Source organism: Barbatula barbatula (genome assembly GCF_947034865.1).
Source record: "Barbatula barbatula genome assembly, chromosome: 5".
In the NCBI taxonomy this organism is placed as follows: domain Eukaryota; kingdom Metazoa; phylum Chordata; class Actinopteri; order Cypriniformes; family Nemacheilidae; genus Barbatula; species Barbatula barbatula.
Window position 1 is genome coordinate 14,235,665 of NC_136769.1, and position 27,834 is coordinate 14,263,498.

Below are 27,834 nucleotides of genomic sequence, written 5' to 3' on the forward strand. Positions count from 1 at the left end.
TTTCCATGATACCCCAATTATAAACTTTGGGTAGACACTAGGATTTGAAACACAGCCTATATGTGGCCACCATTTTGGAGGCGAGTGCGTTGGTTTGGAGGAAGTGCTATGTGAGCGGCGTCTGAGCTCTTCCTGCAGTTACTGGGATGAATGCATGAATGCGAGAGAAGAAAATGGCGATCGAGCAGGACAAATATTTCCCCTCCTAGACTCTGCAAATGTGTTGAATTTCTATAGCCTTATTATTTGCTTTCATTTCATCTCTACTGCACTTTAAACTACGAGAGGTGAGTTAAGCTATTTCTTTCGCGTTTGGTTTGATTTCGAGCGCTCGAACTGTGCGAATGTATTCATCCGCTTATCTGCGATATCTAAGCTGAGCTCAGCACTGGAGATTCATGGTTGGATGTTTCTGGATCGCTTTCTTGCGCATGCTGGTTATTCGCATTTATAACTGTAGAACGCTCTTTACTGTTTGTATGAGGAGAAAAGGTGAAATGTTTTTTTTCTGTGGTGAATTTCTTGAACGTTGATCTGCATTCACATAATGGGATCGCAGTGACATTGCATTTGGTTTAATAAAACGCATAGGTACTGTTACTAAACCATTGTGTTTTCAAACAGAAAAGCCGATGTCATGAACGTACGTCTTTAATTTCAACTGATGTATATGGAGTTTTCCGTATGTTAATGAGGTGTTCTTCGTTGCTGTAATTTGGAAAGATGTGGGTTAAATTTGGATGGTTGGACGTCCTGCGACTCGTTTTTCGGATAGTTGGCAAACAAGAGCGGGGTTGTAAGATTTAGTGTTTAGTTCGATAAAGTACGCTGAAATGAAGTGTTTAATTCGTAAATCCGGTGGGGAGATAGCTAGCCAGCTGGGTTGTTAGCACTCTTAAGTTAGCACGGTTGCTGTATTGCGCACATCGGGGCAGATGCTTTCATTAACAGAGAATGCATTTGTTTTAACGACAAAGTTTTAACTTCGATATTTTACCATTTAAACAGCCCCTATGGCGTGAACAATCGCATGCATGGATGTTTTCTATTTAACGTAAGTTTTAAAGTAACGTTGCGCAGTCACTGTAGCTAGCACAGGCTCGACAGAGAAAACGGGGACAAAAATATTTCCGACACTCAGAAAGAAGCAAATAACGAATGCAAGGGACTCAAAGGCAGCATTTCGCTTGTAAAAGTTGTTTAGAAAGATGCATTCGTGTCGGTGTAATGTTTTAAGGGCAGGTCAAGGTTGCTGGGTGCCCCGTTAGCAGCAATAGCTACTGAAGGCAGCGGTGGGGGGAGGTGTCCCTGCTTTTTGCCTATAACACGTCTTAACATTGTAAATAAACGTAATATTGCTTCTTATAAAAGTACTTATCGTGGGTTATTTCTCAGTTTGTTAAAATCATGGGGAAACTACATGGGATGCTGTCTAGTTAATTTTGCTGGACCGAATTGTAAATCAAAATTACAAGCGTTTTATGCATGAACCAGATCTTTTTCTCATTTCGCAGTATGCAACCACGAGGAAAGCTTTATGAGGTGGTTTTATTTTGTGCTGTGGCTTGTGATACCATGTTGGTGTCTACCAACATTGGTGTAGAATCAACTCAATTATTTGACACATGCATAACTTCTGTATGTAGACAGGTAGTTGACAAATAAAGGTTGTGTGAGATGGCAAACATTTAGAAAAACTAGCAATAAAGAAAATGATCTCATAATGAAATCATTTATATTTTTAATATTGATAATATAAAGGATTGTAAGTTTGTTTTCTTGTTTTTTTTTTGTTCATTGTTTCTTCAGTAATGTAATGAAAGAATGGTAATATGTATTCATGTGTTTCTGTCCTTTGCCAACTTGGTCTAAAAGTTGCACTCTTGTATCTTTGTAATGTGCACTTTTTGTATGTTTACATGATGCATTTTAATATTTAGTCAAAGTTGTCTTCTGTTTCTTTCCATCTAGAGAATTGGATGCTATTGCCACCAAAGACATTTGAAGAGAAGCAACACAGGTCAGTAGTAGTATTGTTACCTCCCTGTTGTCATTTTCAGGTGTGTGGATTGTGCACTTGATTTTCTGAAGCATGCGTCCTTCTGGACTTTTCCTATTCATGCCTGTGCTGGGTTGACACTAACAAAGCAGCTGCTGCTGGTGTAAGCAAATGCAGCTCCCCTTGATTTAAAGGGTCTCGAAGTGCTGACTAAGCTCTGCCGTTTTAAAATGTTCAACCAAAACAATGTGTTGCTTTTTGTAAGACTGCCATATTGTAGTCATCAGTCATAAGCCCTTGCTTTCACTGTTTATATATGGCTGAGCTTGTTTGCTGTAACAGATAACAATTACTGATCAGAAAGTCAAGAATGCTTTCAGTTTGATTTGATTTTGTTTTGTTGATGTGCTAAGAGGTATTTGGCATATTGCTTAACTGGATTGCTAAGTTAATCATAGACAGTCTGAGTTTTTCCTTATCAGGGAAATGAACATTGGCCTGCGTAGTCATAACCACGTCCACGCCTTACAATTCCAGGGACGTACTAGACCATAACACTTTGGCATTCAGAGTTTGATGTGATGACACCCATATTCATATATATATATATGGCATCTTAATTCGTTTTGAGAAAAGCCTAATCTAAGGTTTTAATGATTGGCAGTGTTCAAACGAGTTGATGAGTTTTTTTTTATCCAACCCTGAGAAATAATAATGTATACATAATCCTGTGCTGGTATTGCGACTGGTCATCTTTTCAGCTGGATGTATTGTTGGTGCTTCATAAACAGATGCCTCTGTCTTTGTGTATGGGAGGCTTCTGTTGTTGAGATGGCCATCTGGTTAAACACTTTAAGGAGAAGAGGTTGTTCCTGGGGGATGGGCAGGGCTGGATCAAACTATCTTGCGATAGGGTGTCTTTACTCCCTGGTAGGCCTGTCGTGATAGTCAAATTATCAAGATTTTGTGAGATATATATAAACTTGATTTCGCAATTGTGTTCATATATGTGTTTGTTTACATAAAAATGTTTACACATCAAGGCCTCTGCTTACCCTAAACTTCATCGTAATGGCTTGTAACGTAAATCAACCAATTATAATTGAAGACTGGAAGTGTCTGTTTTATTTATTTTAAACTCCAGTTATTTCAATTTCCAAAGTTTATATTCTGTTAAAGGGTGTACTTGCAAAATTATGTTATCATTACTTAATCCGTGGCATAAAATATTTATAAAATGATAATAACAATCGCAATTATTTCTAATGCAATTAAATGCCAAACAAAAAGTTGCTATCGCGACAGGCCTACCTCCTTGAAGCGTCTATATTCAGCTTTTCACGTCAGATATTCGTTTTGCCCTCTCACATATTTATTTGATGCCATTGGCTTATTTTATGAGCTTGACTGGCCCCTCCAGAAACAGAAGGAAGAGTTGCCCTCTATACCACTTCATACCAAGCTGCTACGTCAGTAGTCACAGTTTTTATTCGTCGGGTGTCAGTGAATTTAGCCCCATACATGCACATTGTAGTTATTAGGGCTGTGTAGGGCTATAGCTATCGATTAGTTTAGTAATCGAGTATTCTACTGATTGTTCCATCGAGTATTTATGCAAGTTATTTTTCTTTATTAAAGAAAATAAGACGGGTCTCTTAAAATGAACATCTGATTTGTTTCAATCTTTGAAATATTAACATTTTATTGCCGAAATTGACAACATTCATATCTGTGAAAATTTAACTGATTTGGTACATTCCATTGCCATGTTACATTCAAAATGTAATATAATACAAACATATAAATAAGAAACAAATAAAAGTAGAAAGAGAAATTTCAAAGGTAAACAACCTACTTCAGCTTCTGCATGATGCATTTAGTTTACCTAAATTAGTTTTAATTTGTCAAAGTTCAGTTTTTTATTTTTGTACTATTAAATGGTAATATTAGTTTATCCACATAACAATACTGTAGTTAACCAGACTAGAAGTTATAGCTGTCTCTGATCATTTCACACATAAGTGTGAATCTAGCTACCTGTAAAGCGACTTTGAGTTATGAAAAGCGCTATATAAATTCAATTTATTATTATTATTAATAAACCAGCGTTTCCTACAGGATTCTGAGAGACTTTGGCACTGATGACATCACACATAAATTAGCATATTGTGACATCACATCGTGTTTGGCCTAGTTTTGGCAGTTGAATTCTGTTTCGATCCTACTCTCTTATCACATTATATTGTATTTTAACACAACAGAATGCTATTTTCACATATTATCTGTTATGTAATGAGAATAAAATACTAACATAACACAACTTCTTGTTTAATCCAACCAGCTGTTACTTTAACTGCTGCTACAATCCTGATTTATGAAGGCATCATTTTCTGAAAAAATCCCCATAGATTTACATTAAATAGCGGTTAATTTATATATATATATGATATAAGGTGATTTTGGCTGTACTACTTGTTTGTCGCATGCAGCACACAGCCTTTACTGCTGTTGCACAAAACAGCGTTTCCAGAATTCTGTAACTCTTACTGACTACCTAGGCATATGAACATTAACGTTCATGCCAAAGCCTACATCACATGATAATGTTATAACCTGTATTTTCCATTATTATCAATTATCGTCTGTTGTAATCGACATCGGGATATTTGCGAGAAATCGGCGATATACAAAAACATCGCCACATCGCCCAGTCCTACACACTACAGGAGTTTCTTTGCTGTTTGCTTTAGCCAAGAGTGATGCATCTTGCATCAGTCCCAAAATGCTGGATATGGTGAAGACCCAGGGATCCCCAATTCAAAGTATCAACCTGCTGACATTATAATGTAACATTAGTAGCATTAAATTCATGTTAATGTAAAAAGTGTGAAGTGAACACAAATCTAGTGGCTTATAGAAGTTTTCACGCAAAATTGGTGGTTAATTTTAGCGAGAGAACTGACTTACTAAATAAATGTTGTGTCCGTGACAGGGTTCAGTGTGTAGATAGTCAGTGAAAAGCATCTGCTGGTTGAAGTAGTTTGCTCCTTATAGAAGAGTAATTTCCAAGTTTAATCTGTTAATGAGATTACAGGAAGCTTTCTCCCTTTAGCTAAATGCGTTACTGTAACTGCATCATATATTTGAAGATGTAGCTGTGGGTGACTGTTAAACTTACTAAAATGAAGCCGAGATATTGTGTCTTATGTTTGATCCTTTCATTTTCAGGGAAATCTTTGATGGAGTGTGGATGGAAGAAAGTGTAGAGCACAGTGGAATGACTGTAAGGAGGAGGGTGCTGGTGTAAAGGTAGGAATCGTTGTTTGTCTACAGGGATAAATTGTCAACAATACATTTTGTTTGGTCTTGGTAGTTACATATGTTTTGTTATCAGAGTGCTTTTCTTTGGTATGGATTACTGTGCCATGTTCGGAAATTTCAGTTTTATTTTTTAATTGAGAAACAACAACAAAGTTGTCTTCTCATAAATTACCATACCATGCCTTCTATACAGTCTGTGGCATATAATAGAAACTTGTCAGGGGGTGTAGCACTTTTCCACTGAGTGATGTGGAAAGGCTGATAGCTTCGGTCTTTATCTCTTGTCTTATGTCTTCGCTCTTGCAGTCGCTTGGGGCTAAACCCAGCAGCAGGACTGGAACGCAATTCAGTCTGACAAATGCAACAGGGTTGTCTGTGTCTAAAGTTTGTGGTTTTGTTGATTGACAGAGACTTTTAAGTTAATTTTTTACAGTTTGAACACAAAAAGCACCGTCAAAGCATTTATTTGACAGCATGTATAAAGAATCTCGTTATAACACGGTATAAATACTGCAACGTATCGGCCTATGCTTAATTTCACCACAGAACGCTGATGTTCAGAGATAAACAAGAATCATGTTTTCAGTATGCATCTCCACCACTTCCTGGTTACCCTGGGTGACTTTTTGCCTTATCTGTTGGCCCTGATGTCCTTGTATTTTAAGTGTGATACGGAGTAAATTAAGCAATAAACTCTTGGCTCTATTGACCGCTTCGTGTACAGTAATATGACTTGATAAACATACAATGACAGTTTATGTTAATTCAATGATTTCACTTAATCCAAAAAGTACAATCTGGAAAAGTCCCCATATGATGTTCTTGAAGTTTTTAATGTTGTGGTCAGAAAATGGAAAACCTTCAAGACATGATTTGTAGCGTCTGTGCTCTGCGACAAAGCTTTAGTTTGTTGACTAAATCACCTCGTTGTTGCTTAGCAATGTGTGTGCACAATAGAGATGTCTGCTCGAGAGGAAGAGCCGTTGGCAGAGATGGTCTGCATTAACTCATCTGAGCTGGAAAAAGCGCATGAATGTGCCAAAAGCATAACTTCAGAGACTAGCATGTCCTGTAGGCTGTATTAGTTACAGATTACTGAAATAACTTGACACCAAATATGGAAAGTAATTTCAAGTCGAGACCTGTTCATGCATGCTCGACATTTTAAGTCAAATCGCAGGTCTGATTATTTGGTTCTTGTTCACTTCGTTTGCACGGGCACCATGTTAGTATACATTTTGCATGTTGTTTTTACGTTCAACTTTGAGGAATGCACTATAGAAAGATGTTTGTTTATAGACCGTTAAATCAGTAACTGAAAGCATTCATACTTTCAGATTTTCTAGTCGTGCAGGCTTGTCATTGAATGCTCCTTTCGATCTTGCAGTGCAAAAGATCTGAGGGTAGTCAACTTGTTGCAACGTGACCACCTGACTTCCTGGCAGTTGTCATTCCACAACAAGCTAGTCGAAGCTGTTTGAACAGGAAGCTGCCCCTAAGAAAACACAGACCTGTTGAATGGTTACAGTATTATGTTACACCACTGTTTCCAATGAACTCCTGTAAAACAATTCAAATACTGAAGTAGACGAAGGAAAAGTGAAAAGATCCCCCTCACAGAGTCCAGGGATGAAGTCACTCTTGGGGCCCCGTATAGGCAGTTGCTGGCAGGGTTTTTTCTCAAACCGTAAAACGACTCCACTGTTTTTCCACATGAAATGTGAAGAGAAGAAATTAAGCTGGAGGTGTTTGTAGAGCTTTGGTGGAGGGAGAGGAAATGAAAGCTGTTACCTGAAGGTAGAGTTTGATCTTTATAATGCTCTTCAGATAACATTGTTTTGCTTTGCATCGTGAACTCTTCTGTGCTGTCACATTCTTGGAAATGTTGTGGCTTTGCAGCTGGTAAATGAAAGAGAAAATTAATTGTGCTATCTGTGTTTTGAGTCCATGTAGAGCTGCACGATTCTGGACAAATTGAGAATCACGATTCTTTGGTTTCAAATAGAGATTGCGATTCTCTTACGATTCTGAATGACGACTATACATCATTTACTAGATGTTCTGGAAAAAAATGGTTAAACAAGATTTATTTAGGTATGCAGGGTTTTCCTGGCTCAAAATGAGGCGGAAGTGGTGCCATCCTTATCTTGTAAACACACATGTAGGCCTACCCTGCTGTACCTTTAAGTGGCTTAACCAAACAGATTACATAGTAAAACATAAAAATGAGATGCAAATGATAATGATTAACCTGTATAAAACATTACTTTTATTCAACCAAACAGCAATGTTTTTATTTTATGATGCACACCACGTTACTTAAAACCTTTTAAGAAATTGAATGTACATGGATGCAAAACAAACAATATTCACCTGAAAAGCTGTGAAACCGCTCCAATTAGTTCTGAAAATACAGAACTCCGAAAAATGTAAAAGGAAATCATTAAATCCGGTAAAAAGTAATAGAATGATGTTAATTTCCTTTTTCAGTTACCTGTCTATTTATGTGTTGACCTGCACTTAATGCTGTTTTTTTATTTGGTGTAAGATTACTTTGGGAAAACTGAGAGCTTGTAAACGCAGCTGTCTGTCTCATGCCAGTGTGTTGGCAACTCTGCTTTAATCCCAGTAACGTTACTTTTGAGGTCATTTAAAAAGCAATAATGATAGCGTGTGGTTCAAAAAGACTGTTTTTGATGCAGTTTCATACCTAATGATGTGAATTACTTTCTCTGCTTCTGCAGCCTCACCATCACAGATTGGAGCATTATTATTTTAGTCTGAGGTGAATCAGTAGAATCGTTGTATTTTCAAGAATGAGTTTGTGTGGGTGTTTGAATCGAGATCGCAATCTTTTAAAGATTAATCGTGCGGCTCTAAGATGTTGCTGTTAGATAGAGGGTTTGCGCATGTGGGACCTGCAAATTTTAAATTTCTTCTAGTTGTTATTTCATGTGGAAAGTAGGGATGCTCCGATCCACCTTTTTTGCTTCCGATACCGATTCCGATACCTGAGATTCAGTATCGGCCGATACCGAGTACCGATCCGATACTAAGGTAAACATTTTAAAGTGCACAATTACTTAATAAACTATGTGCATTGCTGTGCAAGACATCAGGCTCGACTTAACATAAATTTCCTGACCCCGTAAAACAAAATAACAAACTAATGATTCACAAATTTAGTAAATAGTTTATTAAACCAGCACCGGTGCAAAACAAATGAAAAATAACACAAAAGTGTTCACTATCTTTGGACAAAAGACATTCAAAATTAAAGTGCAAATTAAGCAGCTGAATATAAAAACAGCTTCACTAGCTTGATAAACGGGTATAAATAAATGGAAACAAAATCTCTTAATAATTTTTAAGAAAGTGCAAAAATAATAAAAAAATCAATTCGCAAAAAAAAGCTGCTGAAATTGAGCAAAAAAGTAATAGCTTTACTGCTTTAGATATTCAAAGTAACATGAATCAGATCTTTTTAATGCTTTAGTCACTAAAGCAAAGTCCACTTAACTAAACTAAAGTTTAGTGAAAATAAAATTTAACATCCAACACAGAAACAGATGAATAAAACACTAGCTTCCCTAGCTTAGTAAAACTGCACATGTTTGTTGCATTTAACGTGGCATTTTGTGGCACAAAATTCTCATCCAACCAGTGTGCGGTTAAACTTAAAAGCGACACGTCGCAGCTCCAGATATCTGTTGTAAAACTCACCGCATTGGCATCTTTAATTTTTTCGGATATGTGTTTGCTTTTTGACTTTTCGGTACAATTCAAGGTAGAGATAAATATTTACGCTTCGGCGTGTCGTACTGCGGCTCCAGGTGGTTTATAAGGAGTCTGAAGCCATTATTCGCAACGACGGACAGCGGTTGCCCATCCATAACAATGAAAGCGGTGGAACTTATTGGCGTAGCTGTTGTAAAATAACTCCAAATGACAGATATTTTGGCTCGCTCCATGCTGTTCGCTGCTATATGTTCACTTGTTCACGTGCACTACGTACAGAGCACGTTGCTAGCGTATGATGTCGCACGTTGCTAGCGTATGATGTCACACGTTGCTAGCGTATGATGTCACACGTTGCTAGCGTATGATGTCGCACGTTGCGCAATGCACAGCCGCCCACGAGAGAGTTTAAGCGCCGGTGTCTCCATGAACTTTTACATCGTCTAGCACAAATTTTATGTCAGATCGGGTATCGGTGACAAATTGCACCGATACCCGATCTAGAATTTTATTACGTATCGACGCCGATACCCGATACGAATATCGGATCGGAGCATCCCTAGTGGAAAGGCTAGTAGAACGTGACCCACCACCAGTGCAGGCTGTGTGTTGATAGTCAACGGAGCGGGTCACTTACGTGTCAATGATGTTTCCCGCTGCTGTGGACATGCACAATCCAGGTCGTCATTGACAAGTTCACGCACACGACATGAGAGCATTACTACAAGTTGCTGTTTGGTGGAACTTATTTCTTGAGTCCGAGGATGAACGATTTTATATTTGAGACATTTAAAATGAAACTACTTAGTTCAGGAAACGTCATTTATCTGTTGATTACTTGAGACAGCGCTGGATTATTTCAAATCTGTTCGCAGCAAGAACAAACGGCAGGTGAATGCTCTTGTTAAGTTTCATCTGACACATTTCACGTGTATTGTGTGAACATGAGGAAAAGCTGATTTAAGGTGTGCCCTGAAATGTTTTGCTTGTGCTACTAAAAATTTCTGTCAGGGGCTACAGTGCTCCTAGTAACATTTGAGAGTCTGTAGCCCTGCATTGAGTGTTATGAAGATTAAGCTGAGGGTAATGCTGGATTCTCTGACTACTGAAACAGCTTTAAGAAGATTTTGGCTTTGTTGTTCAGGGGTCTTCACGTTTTTCGTGGGAAAGGACCCCTTAGGGTGTTTTCACACTTGGGTCCTCTTTAAAAGAACCAAACTCAGAGTTCTTTTTATGCTCACACTGTCTCTGTCCCTCTAAAATGGCTTGGATCCTTTTTGGTCCACATAGGCAGTAATGGGAACTTAGACCTCTTTATGTTCATACTGTTTTGGTTTTTTTTTAGGAACAGTTATCATGGTTTTATTGTAGTAAATATAGTATAAATTAAGATATAGTAAACATTAGCCGTTAGTAAAAGTTTGTGCACTGTAGAATGGGATTGAATAAACTAAAACTACAATGTAAGAGGGCAATAAATGAGAATTGTGACGCGTGACAGGTTTAATTTGTGTCAGATCATTTCATAGCCAATATGTAACTTTAATATAAAACTAAATAATATCAAATACAAAGTTTCTTTGCAATAACATTTTTTTTCTGCCTGCAAGTGTTAAAGCGCAAATATGGAGCAGTCTATAGCCGATTATTTTAAAAGACAATTCATCAACTGAGGTCGTTATGCAAGGCTGCCAAATAAGTTGCGACCAGTGGGAAAAATGAGTTTGGAGTCCTGCAGTATCACTTTATTATCTAGACCAGAGCATGTTTACATAGTTATGATGCATGTATTTTGAGTTCAACAGTAGGTAAAGCACACAATCGACGGAGTTATTTTTAAGTTTGTCATTTATGTTTTGAACTTTATGAGCGCGTTGTACAGACACAGCAGCTTATGATATTAAAGTAACACGAGAGCATTTAACTAAAGGAGATTTCGGTTATTGCTGTAGCAATCAGTCGGACTCGGGCTGAGAATTTTGATAAGCTGTAGGACATCAGCCGGGCTAGAGCCAAAATGTGATCGTAATTGTGAAATAGCTATTTAAATAGAAATAACTAGTTCCGAACTATTAATTACATTGCAATTAATTCGTGATGTGATAAAACCGTTATCTAACCGCGAAGACTCAAATTAATTATGGGGATGTACAGTTTGATGTGAACCTGCTCGGAGCTGACCAGTACCATCTCAAATGCATAAAAAATGCACGGCACCCAGCTTACTCCTTTTCCTCAGTGCCCGGGACGGAAGCTTGCTCTCTCATGGTTACCGCCTGTGAGTGAAGATAGCGTCTCTATATTTGCCCCTGTCTCTATTTAAGCGTGCTTCCCACGCGTCTGCATTTAAAATAATGAATTAGTACATTGACCTGTTGTACAATGGCCTCAGACTCAATGGAACGTGGCGCTGTGGAAACTTAAGTGTAGGGCAAAAGCACTTCAGTTGTGTGGGACTATTTTGTTTCTGATTTGCGCAGGGTATTGTGTGTGCTAAAATGTATGCTACCTCAAGGGGTACTTCATGCAGCACTTGCACAATAAGAAAAGACAATTAGATAATACATATGAAGAGTTTAGATACAAACTTTTTATTGTGTTTTCTTGTATTAGTTAGCTGTTTTAGTTATTGTGGCTTAAATCTAAACAAACCAACTGTAGTTTGATTTGTATGAATTGGAATGCACTGTAAAACATGATTTTTGAAAACATTTTATCTCCTTTTGGAACCAAACTCTTCATATACAAACGATAGCGGCCCACAAGGAAAAGCCGCCAGATGGCAGGTCCACCCTTATATTATGTTATATATACACATACACACACATGTATTTCCCTACACGCACGACCAAACCTGTATGTTGCTTTTTACCCAGAACCAATGTAAATAAAGTATATACAAATTAGGGTTGCGTGATGTCTATCAAATTGGAATCGGACAATGTCTAAAGTGAATCATTGAGTGTTGACTTTGCGAAGATGACCTTTTAATTGTTGGTTTTACATTTAGCTTCACGTTAGCCTATACAATCTTTTTAATACAGTTCTCAAAATGACTCCTCTCTCAAAATGACTCCTTTTCTTTGCTGTTGATACAGCTTTGTTTGAATTGATTGCTTGACTTCATTTGATATCATGACTTTGCTAAGAATGATTTTTCTTCAATTTGGTTCAATAGCAAAGTGGGGTGATTAAAAGAAAAACTACAGGAAATAAATATAGTTAGGATGTTCTTATTTTTATTTCAGTGCCAGAACATATCAAGTCCAGTTTCAGCCAGCCTCAGTCTGCCGATTAGAACAGCAGCATCTCCACTGTAACCTGCGCCATCAGCAATGCCAAGAGGGCCCAAGCCAGCGGCCAGCCCCAAGCCCTGCCTCGGTACCCGCTCTGTGAAGTTCCGCCGCATCTCTGTCAGCACAAACAGAAACGGCTTTTGAAGTGTGGGCAACCCCTCACGGTCATTGCTGCCACCCTGGGAACTCAAGTGCATCTCACCTCAAGCCAGCCAGGGGAGCTTACGACTGAGAGGCCTGTCCTATACTGCACCCAAAGCCTCCTCTCAGGTACCAGTGCACTGCAAAGTTACTGGAGCTGTTAGATGTTTTTTTATAATACATTGCAATCGATTATCATATCAATGTGCATAAGCACTAATTACATTTTGATTGAATTGAATCAATTTGAAATTCTTTGCCGAATACAATTTTTTAAATGTGGTTTCTCATGTGTACGTAGAATTAAAATTTGCTTAAGTCAATAAGCTCATCTGTTTAGCTTCCATGTGTTTTCTGTTGGTGTCTTATGATGTTGTTCATTGTTTCATAGACATGGCTCCCATTCGGGATTCTGTTAGCCACTCCCCTAACCAAACAGGTGACACATTTTTCTTTTCTTCTCCACGTTGTGCTGTTGTTTACGGTTTTGTGTAGCACGTGTATAAAATCCAGAAGTACTGGGCTTTTCAGTATTCATTATTTATGTAGATTACACAGTGTGATAAATACTTCAATACTGTAGTCTGCAGTACAGACAGTATTGGCCAAGTGCTGAAAATTTAATTTTGTATGGCTCCAAAAATAGCCATTTGCTTTGGCACTCCTTGTAAGAATAATGTCATAAGATCTTGGCATAGATGCCCTGACTTGCCCTTTTTTCTTACGTCAGTTTTCCTGTGTTATGTAAGGCCAAACCAGTTTTGCTGCCAACTGGTTCACATTGCTAACTTTTCAGAATTAATTGGTACAATTTATAAAATATGTATGACATAAAAACATAATTTTAATGAACCCATGTCCAGTGACCTTAAACAGAATTTCCTGTTTTAACACGTTAAGCAAACTGTTGAGTGAACCAGTTTTTTTGTCTTCTATCTGCTGGTTACACAGCCAAAGAAAATTTCTGAAAAAAACTGGGCTTCAGGAAGCTCGGCAGCCATCTTGCAAACAAGAGCTGGCTAGTAGAAAAGGCTATTAAGGAACAGAGCAGTTGCGTTGGCATTATAGGTATATGCCACCATATTGGCTGCATCCATGCAAAATGAACTTGCAGCAGTGTTACTGCTAAGTGATTGTCTGTCGTCCCCTCTATCTCTTGGCAGGCAGCGAGATCATGCTGCTGCTACAAAATGGTGGCAGCTCTACTAATGTTTCAGTCTGGCTTGAGTCAGACACCTCTCAGCAGGATGAAGTTGGGGTCTATGGGCAGTTGTCATTGTTAAGTTATCCATAAATAGATCAATTATTACAAATGTTACAGTTTTTTAGTGCATTGTCCAATTAAAGTTTTGCTGTGCACTGTGTTGGCTTGGATATTCTTCATTGGGTATAAAGGCTAATAAAAAAAATCTAAGGACTTATGGAGACTAAGTATGTATATGAAGATTTGCAAACTCAAGAATATGCAAAGTTACGCTTTTGTAGTTTTATTTTTCAGGCTCATTAAATGTAAAGATGTAACATAACTGACACACGTCTTGGAATTTATTGTGCCATGATTTGTACTTTACATAGTTGTCTCTTTTGTCTTGTTCTTCTTTTGTTAAACAAAAATCTATTTATTCTAATTTAAACAAATAGTTTTGTCTGCTTGCTTTCAGAACTGATTTGACCTTTTATTTACGCCTACAGGTTTAGAACATGCTGGAATGGAATCTCAGTATGAAAATTCGCCATGGAGCTCTAGTTCACCTTGCAGTGACTCGAACAGCAACTGGGGAAAGGTCATTGTAGATAAGGGACCCTGGCCCTCCATCACTGGTAGTGACCCAGAGTTAGCCTCAGAATGTATGGACGCTGACTCTGCTTCCAGCTCTGGGTCTGAGAAAAATCTTAGCATGATGGCATCTGGAAACACTGGCGGTGACAACAATGGCAATAGACAAGGAAGCAGTCAAGGTTCTCATTTCATGGTTGCAAATGGCAGCAATAATGTGGGTAATGGGAGTGTTAAGGGGCCTTGGGGTGTATCCAATGGCTCGATGCTAAGCACATGTCAAGGCTCTGTGGAAGGCCCCAGCAGCAAGCTAGTAGAAAGCAGCCATGGTAAAATTAATGCATGGGGTACCCAAGGTTCCTCAACCAATTTAGATTTAAATCCAAGCACTTTGAACCCAAATGCCAACCATGGTGCCTGGCCCGTTCTTCAGAACACTGGGCCCAACCCCCATGGGACAGTTGGGAATGGGAATGGTGGCACCAACACTCAACAAAGCACCATAGGTCAAACACCTAGCATGCAGAGTATCAACTCTAAGATGTCCTGGGGATGCCTACAAGAAAATATGTCTGAAGTTGAAGTCAATGGTACAAGCAAGGTTCCAAGTGGGCAGCCTCAAAACCTTAACACTGAATTGAATGGACCAAATAACACTACTAACACGATGACCTCTAGTTTACCAAACTCTACAGGTTCAATACAGTTGAATGAACAACCCACAGGGCACCGAGCCTGGCCTGTGAACACAGGGAGCTCTCCTCAGCATCCTATTTCTTCAGTCTCTAATGGCACTTCCATTTCTCAACATGGCAACAGTGAGGGAATTAACAGCGGGTCTTATGGTACTGCATGGGGCATTCCGCCCGGCACTAATTACTCTGGAGAAAAATGTCCCATCCCTAAAGGCCAAGCTGTGGGCGACACTGTGAATGCAACTCTAATGCAGTCTGGAGCTAACGGTTCCTCTGTGAGTGCTGCTGCTTTAAAGCATAATAATAATGGGATGGTCGGTCGCGGAGGAGGTTGGGACTCAGCGTCCACTACCTCACAAAATATGTCTTGGGGAGCTGGCAACGGTGTGGGCCCAGCTGGGATCCCTCGCCCCTGGGGGAGTGCCTCCTCATCCTCTTCTTCCTCTTCCTCATCCTCTTCAAACACTGGCACTAAGGTCTCAAATGGGGAGTGGAACACTTTGCCCAGCAACAGTCAGCATTCCAATGAGGGCACGAATGGGGGTAGGAAGGGAACAAATGGATGGAAGTCCTTGGAAGATGATGCTCTTGGTATTAGGAGCGCTGGTCAGGCATCACAAGGCAGCACATGGATCAAATCAACAGGCAGTGAAGGAAGTGGAGAGAGCTCAGGAGGTTGTAGCGATAAGGATGGACAGCGAGGCAGCAACCGAAGAAGGATTAACCAACAGGGGGTGACACATGCAGATCCCACTCAAATCGACATGGACCCCAGGGTCCTGTCCAACACGGGATGGGGACAAACCCCAGTCCGCCAGAATACTTCCTGGGATGTAACCACCTCTGATAAAAAGCAAGGAAATGGGCAAGTGCGCTGGGCCAGTGCTCCACCTCAGACGTCTAACTCAGTTGGGTGGAGAAATGGACCCAGCACCAACAGTAGTGAGACTTCTGTGTCCGGGTGGACTGAACAGAAACCTTCAACAGGCTGGGGAGAAACCAAAGGTCCTGTGGGGCAAAGTGGTTGGGAGGACGCTTCCATTACAATGAACAAGAACAGTTCCTCGTGGAATGGAGGCAAGGATGAAAAGTCCTCCTGGAATAACACACAGAAGGCGAAGCAAGGATGGGGTGGTCCCTCAGCTGGAGAGGGATGGGGTGGAGAAGGCCCAAAAGGAAACAATTGGGCAGAGCCCCAGAAATCTGGTTCCGGTGGCTGGGACAGTGACAGCGATCGCTCTGGATCGGGCTGGAGTGAGCCTGGGCGCTGCAACGAGCCTGGGCGCTGCAACGAGCCTGGGCGCTGCAGGACGAGCAACACCTGGGGAGGTGGCAATGGAGGCTCAAACACGCCTGATCAGAGTGGTCCAACCACAGGATGGGGTGAACCAACAAAGACGAACCATCAAAACCAAACCTGGGGTGAGCCAATGAAATCAACCCACTCCAACTCTACTTGGAGTGACACCGCAAAACCGAACAACTCTTTAGAGTGGGGCAAATCCCAAGAATCTAGCATGGGAAAATTCAGGAGTGGGAATGCCTCTCAGACCGGAGCCCCTGGTCAAAATAAACCTACAGGATGGCTGGGAGGCCCAATGCCTGCCTCTACTAAAGAAGAAGAATCCACTGGCTGGGAAGACCCGTCTCCTGAATCCATTAGGCGTAGAATGGAGATTGATGATGGTACTTCAGCATGGGGAGATCCCAACAAATACAATAGCAGCAATGTAAACATGTGGAACAAGAAGACTGCCGGAGAGCAGGATGGTATGGCGGTTTCACAGCCCCCACAAGCCCAAAGCTCCATGGCTCCAAAAGAAAAGAACTGCAGCTCAGGTGGGTGTCTGTCTTGTTTTTTTTTTGCTGTGTCTTGGCAATTATTACTCACCCCTTGTATTTATCTTTAGCAATGCAGTCATCCCTTTGGAATTTCTCTGGATGTGCTTTTCCCCCTCCCTCTACTTTCCTCTAATACCACTTGCATTGAAAGATCTGAACTTACATGTAATTACTTATGTATTGTGCATTTGTGCAGAGAATTTATTATACATTTGTAGAAATGCCACCAAGACTATCCAATTTCTGTCCTTGACCAATTATTTGCTAAACATGAAGTGTATATTAAAAGTGTATCTGCAAATGTTTTCCACTTCACTTGGCTGTGGATGAGTGGTGCTCAGGGGAAAAATAGGCTTGGGTTACGTTTGAGCGGATGGTGTAGTCATGTGGCAGGAACTTGAGCATGAGGGCACACATGAACAGGGCTATTTTTGAAGGAAGTATTTACGGCATATGCTGGATGGTGAAAGTGCAAAAACCTCAGTGGTATAATGGAAGCCGATCCACCAGTAGGATTTCAGAGTAAACAAACCTTACATAAGCATGTTTATGTAAGGGTCAGATTTAGGCCATTAGAAACTTTACAAGAGCTGTGGAACTTTTGGTTTGTAAATCTAAATTTACTTCGTAAGCTTGAAAGTTAAACATAAGAGCCCACTTTGTTTTTAGCAAGTATTTGTATGCAATGGTTTTTATTTACCATTTAGCTCTAATATATTGGAATTCTGATATTTTGTACACAGTCTACAATGTGTAACAGTTATATCCCTTTCTCTCATTGCGTGTTGGATTGGTTTGTTGCTGTTAAACACCCCAGTATCATGATAGAGCGTAATGGCATTTCGCTTTAATAGTCTGGCATCTTAATTGTATTTTGTCTGGTCACAGGGTGGGGAGAGACATATGGTGTGCCACAAAAAATGGAGTCGTCTACCTGGAGTGAGCCTGCTGGTCCACCTGTCACTGTGGATAATGGCACTTCAGCCTGGGGAAAGCCTGTTGATAAAGGCTCCAGCTGGGAAGAGCCAGGACGGGAAAACTCAGGAGGCAGTGGCTGGGGCAATGCTTCTGTAGGACAACAGTCACAGCACAAGTCTGGTATGGCACATGTCCCAAAATCTACTATAATTTACTGGTTATTTAAGTTTATATGATTTTTTATTTAAAGGGGACCATGCTGCATGATTTTGTCCTTGTTAAAAAACATTTTTTTGTCTGTAGGATCCAAACCTATGCAAGACAACTGGTGTGGAGATGAGATGTCCATGACAGGGCACTCCAACTGGGAGGAGGAAGAGGAAGTAAAAATAGGCGTGTGGAACAACAATCCATCACAGGAAATGAACCAAACTGGAAACTGGTCCTACAAGAAGATGCCTCCAAAGGTAATGGCTAACAGATCGGAACAGCCTAATAGAAAAGACATACAGATGTTTCAAAATGTGCTCAAGTTGACAAATTGTTCTTCACAGATGAATAAAGGACCCAACAAGCAGGATGATTCTCCATGGATGAATCAGTTTGTGAAACAGTTCAACAACATGTATCCTGTAAGCATTACTCAATTTTTCACAGAAACCTGTTTATAATATTAGGCGATATTATGCAAATCTTTTATGTAGAAGATGGGTATTAGTTTGAACGATGAAACTTGCATGTTATTTTGCAGAGGGATTCCTCTGAAGATTCCCTGAAGGGCAATAAGATGGAAATGCCTGGAGGTATGTAAAGTTCACATGTTTTTGTGTTAACATTTTTGAATGCTGTTCCATTGCATTTAATGATACACATATTCTGCAGGAATGACAGACAAGCGCATGGATGTTGACAGTCACGTTCTTAACATGGGAGAGTATGGAAAAAATCCTGCCTCACGCCACCAGATCCACAAAGACTCACCCATGGACCGCAATCCCTACATGGATAAGGTCAGTTGTTCCCTAGTCTCCAGCGGTATAGGAGTGCTCACTTTGAAGACTCTTGTCATTGTTACTTTAGCTTGCTGGGTACCTTAGCACCCTCTATTGGAAGAGAATGGAAAAGACAAAATCACAATTGGTGTTTTGTGGCTTTTAGCTTGTAGTCTTTTTAACAGTCGTCACTGCCTTTTTGTGAATATATAGGCTTGATGTACTAATTTTGTACTTTGAGTCATATCAAAATATTGATAAAATATATTTTGTTAGCTATCCCTAAAATGAGACTAGGTCTTGAATAGTAGCCTTCTCCCTCTTAGCCTGTTTTTCTTTTTCTTAGTCCTATTCCCTCCCTCACTAATGTCAATAGAAGAAAACTCTCCAGTTATGTAAAGATACCAAAGAGGATGCTAACATCACCTTTCTCTCTCCTTTTCTCTGGCCGTTGCTGTGTCTTTCTCTGGTTGCCTGGTGTTTCCTCTACCTCACTGCTGTTGTGCTCTGCGCCCTGCTCTTCTCTCTGCTTGGCCTTTGGTTGTGCTTCAGCTTTCACTGCCTGTATACGATAGCACTGTAGCAGAGGAGCCCCAAAACTCACAGATCACTTCCATGCAGAATATGAGCTATTCCCCTACAAATAGTGCGCAACCAAACCAGTGCAGCTTGCCAGGGCCTCACCATTCAAACTCTGCCTCTGTTAGGCAGGTGAGTTAGTGCATGCCGCTCCCTTTGTGCTGAAGCTGTCAACAGAGTGGGACCGCAGGGTGGTTTGTGTGTTAACGTATTTGTGTCTTCCCACAGAATGTAAACATGTACGGTGTTGGTAATGCAGCAGCACAAGGCCGTAATCCCCAGCAGCCTCCAGCACAACCTATGAACTCCGCTCAGCCCAATCTACGTAACCAAGTGCCTCCTCCACTACATCCCTCTCAGGTATGTAGGAAGCTGGATGTATTTTTAATCATTTAAATTATTTCATTGGATTTTCTGTGATGTACCTAAACAGGTTTTTAATGTGTGCTGTTTTTTTAGGTCCCGCCACCCCTGTTGAAGTACCCCAATAATGGAGGTCTTAACCCTCTGTTCGGCCCACAGCAGGTGGCTATGCTAAACCAGTTGTCCCAGCTTAACCAGCTCTCTCAACTCTCTCAGATTAATCAGTTACAGGTATTGATCTCACAGTTCAAGTTCACTATGGTACCCTTCTGTAAGATTGTGAGATTTAGCCAAATTCTGAGCCACCCTTACATCATTTTGTTTTTCCTTGTTCAGCGTCTTCTCCTGCAGCAAAAAGCGCAAAGCCAGAGGTCCATGCCGGTTAACAGCCGACAGCAACAGGAACAGCAGGTTGGTGATGTTGTCTTCGCTCTTTGTCCGGTTTTCTGTTAACCCTGCCTCGTTTGACGTTTCATTTTTCATTTGTGATGATGCGTTCAGGGTCGTGGTCTGGGCCCATCCCAACAGATGATCCAGCCTCCCCGTCATCTCGATCCATCCCTGATGAAACAGCAGAACTCCCCCCAGCCTCCCTCACTGCACCAGCCTGGCCTCAAGTACATGGAGAACTTCATGTCCCCCAATGCCTCTGACCTGCAGAAAGAACAAAGTTCCCTGAACTCGTTCAGTAATTTCCCTTTAGGTGGGTGTTCTCCCCATCTTCACATAGGGCAGAATGACTCGATGTTGCACCAAGCTGCCAAGCCCAACACGATGTTTGCCTCTGACATGTCAGGCTGTCAGCCAGCTGGCATTAGTCAAAGTCATAGCCTCCTGAGCAATGGCCACATGGTATCAGGCTCTTCCGTGAACCCTCGGATAGGAAAGAACTTCTGTCCTGACAGCAGCTCTCTGCCAGCAAGAGGTAAATACTTTGTTTTGTTGTGCCTAGTAAATTTCCCCATGCATTTTACATTTAGGGGAAAAGAAAAGCCATGTCGCAGACCTTTTGAGTTCAGACCCTGGTTATTTTAAGGTTTGGCTTGCATTATGGTGCTTCTGTTTATCATTTTAGCTGCTTGACAGTTTTTTCTGAATGCAAAATACCAAATTGATCTTATTTATTTGCTAATTCTGGGATGATTAAGAAGTTTCATGCATTTTCTAGCAAGACATGCAGAGAATAACTAAATGGGACAGTTCATCCAAAAATGAAAATTCTATGATGATTTACTTACCCTCACAAAACAGAAGATTTTATATTTTGAAGAATTTAGGAGTTCTGGGGCACCATTTTAATTTGTTCTACTATGTTAGTCAGTGGTCCCTTAGAAATCTCAGTTTCTAACGTTTATCTCTTTTTGGGTTTAACAAAACAAAAAAATGTGTACAGGTTTGGAACCACTTGAGGTTGAGTAATTCATGACACAATTCTCATTTTTCGGTCAAATAAAAAATTGACATGAATGGCATCATGCATTTGTTTATTTAGGATTTTTCAACCTTTTATTCAAGCCCCTCTAATTGTTTAAATGAAATTTTATGAATTTCTTTTGAAATCTTAGTCTCATACAATTTATAAAATTAAATCAAACTTTCTTCCTCTAGGCCTGAACTCAAACTTGAATGTAAGCAACCTTGACGTTGGTTTTAAAGAGCCACAGTCCCGTCTGAAGAAGTGGACTGCCATGGACATTTCCGTTAACTCGCCACTTGATCAAAACCCCAGCAAAACTGGTGGGTTTTACTTTCTTTGTGTTCTCGTTTTCATCTCCACAATGGACTTTTGTAAACGTCTAATGGTTGTGATCATGTTGTAGGTGCTATAACATCTGGCCTGAGGCTTGAAGACTCGCACTTAAGTCCATATGACTTCATGAATGCCAGTAATGCTCCCATCAGTCCTCCTGGCTCTGTTGGAGATGGCTGGCCCAACCGTGCCAAATCACCTCATGGTTCCACCAATGTCAACTGGCCACCAGGTTTGGATACAATCCCTCTTCATGCTTTTTATAATGACCTACCTGTTTCAGTCAAATTTGAAACAAAATCTCCATTGAAGTCGTAAAATGAAACAAAGCTCACAAGGTTATGTTTGATTGGCAGAGTTTCGTCCTGGTGAGCCCTGGAAAGGATATCCAAACATCGATCCTGAAACTGACCCATTTGTCACTCCTGGCAGTGTGATTAATAATCTCTCCATTAATACAGTCCGGGATGTTGATCACCTCAGGGACAGGAACAATGGTGAGCGTTTACCAAATGTGTATTTTTTGCTGATATAAGTTTTATTTGTGCATGAAATGTGTGTATTAGAGTTTTGGTTGACGCAATATCATTAATTTATTATTCTAGGGCCATCCTCATCACTTAACACCACGCTGCCTTCAAATAGTGCCTGGACATCCATTCGTGCCTCCAACCACAATAGTTCCCTCAGCAGTACAGCACAAAGCACTTCAGGTCAGTGGGAAACAATCAGCAATGTGAAAATCTAGATGTTTGCATCTTTGTGTTCAAACCAACATTTATGCATTTGGCAGACGCTTTTATCTAAAGCGACTTGGATATATATGTATGTATAGAATTATTCAATACGACTATGTGCAGTCCCTGGGAGCGAACCGATTACCTTGGCGTTACTAGCGCCATGCTTTATCCACTAAGCTACAGGAAATTATAAAGCTGGACCCAAGCTTTATCTGTGTCTGTTTCTCCCTGCAGCCAGAAACAGTGACTCCAAATGGTCTCCAGTCACCAACACTTCTTTGGCTCATGAGCTGTGGAAGGTTCCTCTCCCCTCGAAAGGTATCTCTGGCCCGTCCCGCCCCCCACCTGGCCTCACTGGCCAGAAACAGCCCTCGTCTTGGGACAACAGCTCTCTGAGACTGGCAGGCTGGGGCAGCTCTGAATCCAGATTCACCTCTGGTTAGTCACACTTTAATGACATTCCTTGCAGTTCTCATATTAATAGTAGAGTTTAAAGAGAGAGACTTACAATGATCGTTCCTCACAGGTTCCAGCTGGGGTGACAGCAGCTCAGGGAGAACTAATTGGCTTGTACTCAAAAACCTTACACCTCAGGTAAGAGAAGTTTCATGGTGTGGACTCTGTTGGCTCATGTTTAGAGAGATGTATTTTTTTAAGATCAGCTTCCTGGGTAACAACTGTGTTTTACAGATTGATGGCTCCACTTTGCGAACTCTGTGCATGCAGCACGGTCCACTGATCACATTCCATCTGAACCTTCCTCATGGCAATGCTGTCGTCTGTTACAGCTCTAAGGAGGAGGCGGCCAAAGCCCAAAAGTCACTGCACATGTAAGTGCATATGTTCTTTTAAGAATGCGGGTAAAGCTTCAATTGTAAAAAAATCTGGTTTTAGATAGCAGAAGCGTCTCTGCTTTCTTGTAATGCGTTAAATGATGTTCCGCTAAATTGCTTCACAGTATTTATGAAACTATTGAATGAAATGAATTTTGTGTTAAACTAAAATTTGGGGTTATTTGTAGTCCCAATATGACAACCCTTGTGCAAAGCAGCTTTCGAGAAACCCAGTTGTATATGACAATGAGACGCTATATTGACGAAAGCTCTGTGTTCTTCCCCACGCAGGTGTGTTTTAGGGAACACTACTATTCTTGCAGAGTTTGCTAGTGAAGAGGAAATTAATCGTTTCTTTGCACAAGGTCAGTCAATGACCGCCTCTCCCAGCTGGCAGACGCTGGGCTCTTCTCAGAACAGGATGGGATCCATTGAGGGTTCACACCCCTTTCCGAACCGCTCCGACCCGAATCAGTGGAACGGCAATGGGCTGTCAGGAGCCGGCAGTGGAGACCTGCATGCTTCGTCTCTCTGGGGTGTTCCCAATTACTCCACGAGCCTGTGGGGCAGCCCCAGTGGCGGTGAGGGGGGGAGAATCAACAGTCCCTCCCCGATTGGCTCCTTCCTTACTGTTGACCACCTGACAGGAGGTGGGGAGTCCATGTAGTGCATATTTCACCTTCTGACAAAAAACGACAAAAAAAACCATACAAACCCGTGACCTCAATGTGGAGTAGTTAATCATAATCATAAGACCATATATATATTATATATGAAAAAATCAAATGGCACTAGTTAGACTTTTCTTCACTTACAAAAGAAAAAAAACAATGTGGGGTCACCCTGTGGAAACAAGTTACGTTTTTTCTGCACATATGTCCACTTTGTTTTAGCCCAAAACATATCAGTTTGAATACTTGAATCATGCAGGCCAATTCTATAATGTGAAAGGATGTATTTACACTTCCAGGTAGTGCTCTTCATACAGAAAAAAGCTTCAGTTGAGCTCATCTGTTTATTCATCATGTTTATTTGAATTCCAATTCTTTTCGTTTTATTATTTGCATTTTGTTTGCTGACAATGTTGGAGTTTGTGCTTTTTTTAACTTTGCACTGAATGTGGTCTTTCTCAGTATAATCTGCAATATGGAGGGAGCCGACAGTTCCAGTGTAGTTGTTTACTCAAGGATGTTCTTAAAGTGTGCGCTCTACTATGCCTTGATGTATGCCTACCTTATTGTGGTATTGTGGAGTTGGAGATCAAGATATAGATGCTGATTTAGGATTATTTGATGATGATGATATTACAGAAATAAGTATTGCACCGATTTTGTTTTAAAACTAAAGAATTTAGCTCTGCAGTGTAAAAAACTGTAGCCACAGCTGTGACTTGCAAACCCAACCTGCAAGCCAGGGGGAACAGCACTTTCAAAATAGGCTTCAATTTTGATTTGGAGGCGTCACATTGTGCCCTCTTGTTTACAAAACTTTTTGAGGGGGAAAGTATGGTCATTCTTCCTTTATTTTAAATGGAAAAATTACAAAAATACAAAAAGAATGAAAAATATAAAAATTATAAAATGAAGAAAAATACCAAAAAAAGAATAAAAGTGAGAAAAAGATTTCAACAAAAAAAATCTTGAGGATGAAGACGAAGCTTTCTATCTCTGGGAATACTGATCAGTGTTTGGCCATGTCATTGGTTATTTTATCTATTCCTCTTGTCTGCTAAATAACCAGCATGGTTCTCAGGAAATTTAGCCAGTTTCCCCCATAGAAACTCCTTGTAGGAAAATCCAACTTTTAGCACTGAAACTACTTATAGCTCTGTAAGTTTTTCTCTGCCAAATAACTGCTTTAAGCTGGAGACATTCTACATACTGCTTTTCAAATATGCTGTCTTTTTTTAATGAGTGGATATGGTTTGCTGAATCACTATCTAGTCCTCCTTCCCTTTTCCCACCGAGTGGCTCAATGTTTTCCCTTTGTGACTGTCGAAGTAACTGTCAAATATGTCGTAAGAAAAAGCAGAAATCTGTAACTATGCATACTGTAGCCAGTGACTCGGCCTACAGAAACGCTTTTTCTTTGTCTGAAGTCATGTTTTATGTGTTTCGGTTATTTCCTCATCGCCAGAGCTGGTGTTAAAGAAAATCTTGTTTGGTTATTTTAACAGTGCAAAAGTCGTCCACATTTCATTGCCTTGATTCAAATTGTGTCCGAAGATGCAACAAGTCAAGTGGCTTTTAACTGTTTACAAATAGAAAATGATTGTAATGTGTACAGTTTGGTTGTGTTAATCTGAAGTTCCTTACAATATTAATAAATCAATGTTTGGCTGCTCATTACCATTTTATTTACATTTTATTTTGGTTGCATTTTTTTTCCTTTTTTTTCTTTTCCCCTTCCTCAAAGCTGGTTTGTCATTGAAAATGGCTTGCCTCTGTACTTGTGGCCAAGGAAGGCTGGATCAGAGGTGAATGTAATCTATCGCTGGTAGAATGCGCATAGATTTACAGAACCTTTTATTGTACTTTATTTTAGGTGCACAATTTATGAGACTCTTCAAAGAGCGAGCGGGAGAGAAAGATGTCAGCATTAGGCTAAGCCATGGACCTTAATATTTGTTTAAGTTGTTTTTCTCCATTTTATTTTATTTGAGAAGAAGATCTTGCTTGGTGTGTTAAGTTATCCATATTTAATGACTGGAAAGCATAGTACAAAACCCTGAGTATTACTCCTATTACTTTATGGTTGTGTGCCAGTATTGAACCATTTTAAGTAACTGCTTTACCAAATATACTTCAATCAAAGGATTTGTTTACTTAATTCCAGACCTGGCTTATCTCATTTTGTTTGACGAATTTTTAGCGGAGCGTTAGGTTGTTTCCAAGAGAAAATACATTACGATAGCCGAAAATTTATTTTTGGAATTGCACTTGGTGTATATAATGAACTGAAAGCTTGTACTGTATTTTTGTTCTGAGGCAGAGTGTAGCTTTGGAGGAATGGATGTTCCTGGTTAGAGAACTTTGCCTTTTGTTTTATCTTTTATTCTTCATGTGCATTGGCTATAGAGTGAGACAGCGTTTGTTTGTGTGTGTTGGTGCCTGCATGCTGGAGTGGTCAACTTTATTCCTGCGCATCAGGAGCCCTAGTATTCTCCTCTCGTATAGGCTACTAATGCGGTCTGTCTTGAGGGCGATTTGATTGCCGTGACTTATTTACTCCCTCGATGTGGATTGCTCAAAATCGGTGTGCTTTGTTTTGTATGTGTTAGTTATTGTCTGAAGTTGTCGCTGAGCTTTAACGATGGTTCTGAATAAGTTCTTCCTTGCTGTTTTGGCAGCCGTGCTAAGTTTCCATATTCTTGTGACTTCCGAAAGCGTAGGGAAGAGCTATTTCCACTTTTAATTATTCGTTTATTTTCTTACTCTTCCTTTTATCTCACTTTGCCTCTTAATTTCATTTTATGTATGTGCCGCTGTTTGGTGATAAGACAGAACTGTCATGCTAAGACATTTTGATATTTCACTGTCATGCCAAATTATGGGGGAGGAAAGGGATTTGTTCTTTTGTAAAAGCTGGACAATGTATATGCTTCAAATGTCACTTGCAAAATGGATGTTTTGAGGATATTCATGAGCAATGTACAATCCCCATTTTTATAGTCAGGTAAAAGTAGACAAAAAACAACTTGGCCTGACATTCTACTTTTGTATTGAAAATGTCATTTGTTTTCTGATTTATCCTGTGAGCAAATATGCCCATGTCTTTTAAATGGTTCCTACTGTTGAACAATGTGCTACGGCAATTGACTTAACAAACTGTGAGTATTGCTGTCATGTCATTATAAACCCGAAAAGCTTTAGTAAAACCAGCACAAGAAACAGATGAACGAAAGTTTAAATCTAAACTTCCACCATGAAGAAAGTCTATGCAGTGTAGGGTGAGGCTTCCATGTTTGTCTTTGCTTAATAAAATCCTGACTGCAGTAGTGGTGGGATTTAAAAATAGGATTCCTGTAACGTGCCATGATTGAAATTGATTTTATTTTATTGTCGTCACAATTTGGCCAGTTGTAGCAAATGGAGGGTTGCATTAACATTTCCTCTTTCACAGCACTCGACACGGATCTGGCTGTGGAATAGCGAATTCTCAGACATTTCTAGAGACCCGTCAAGAAATAGTTTGCTCACATGTAACCTATATGCACACTGCTTGGTAGACTGTTTGAAGATTACTAGAAATAAACATCAATAAGAATACTTAAATGAGCAGGAAGTTCTTTTCAGTGTCTTCCTGGGGTCATCTTAGAATTGTATCTTGGGGAACTGCACTTTTTTGAAGGACAATCCTTTATTTGTATTGGTAACAATTGACACAAGGTTTAGTCTAATAATACATGGTAGATACTCAAATGTGTAGTGATGAATGTTTCTTGTAATGCTGTTTTTTTTCTCTCTTTGTTGCTTGATTTTCATTTTTAGTACCCTTAAGTGCATATGTAACGAGGTAGTTGAGTAGTAAAGTAGATTTTAGGTCTTTCGTTGGCTGTACTTGTAGACTGATAATAACTGTTTGTAAAGTCCTGATCTTGATATCGGAATACAAAGCTGTATAACTTGGGTACAACCCGCAATAAAGCCTAACAGTGACATGGTGTGCTGCTTTTTATTTTCATGCAGAAATTTACTTAAATTGCAACTTTGTGGGAAATTTTTTTTAAAACCTTTTTAAAGGACAATTTTAGAAAGACATTCACAATTGTAGAAGCATTACCAAGATGCTTTCATGTATCTTCCTGTATACCTTTTTTGCTGACAGAAGTTTTTCACCTATAGAAATAA

General features: G+C 40.0%; 1 protein-coding gene across 1 annotated transcript; it reads left to right on the top strand.

Annotated features, from left to right (window-relative positions):
• Window positions 1–82: 82 nt before the first annotated feature.
• LOC306894444 (trinucleotide repeat-containing gene 6A protein-like) lies at window positions 83–27,635 on the top strand. Its single transcript, XM_079456991.1, has 23 exons — window positions 83–287; window positions 1,972–2,020; window positions 5,228–5,308; window positions 12,307–12,624; window positions 12,887–12,934; window positions 14,188–16,806; window positions 17,698–17,907; window positions 18,031–18,194; window positions 18,282–18,359; window positions 18,479–18,530; window positions 18,610–18,737; window positions 19,527–19,658; window positions 19,758–19,892; window positions 19,998–20,072; window positions 20,163–20,586; window positions 21,270–21,398; window positions 21,482–21,643; window positions 21,768–21,908; window positions 22,017–22,124; window positions 22,386–22,589; window positions 22,678–22,745; window positions 22,842–22,981; window positions 23,276–27,635. Exons 5-23 carry the CDS (start codon window positions 12,889–12,891, stop codon window positions 23,649–23,651), a joined length of 5,391 nt encoding a protein of 1,796 aa, XP_079313117.1. The 5' UTR covers window positions 83–287; window positions 1,972–2,020; window positions 5,228–5,308; window positions 12,307–12,624; window positions 12,887–12,888; the 3' UTR covers window positions 23,652–27,635.
• Window positions 27,636–27,834: the final 199 nt, after the last annotated feature.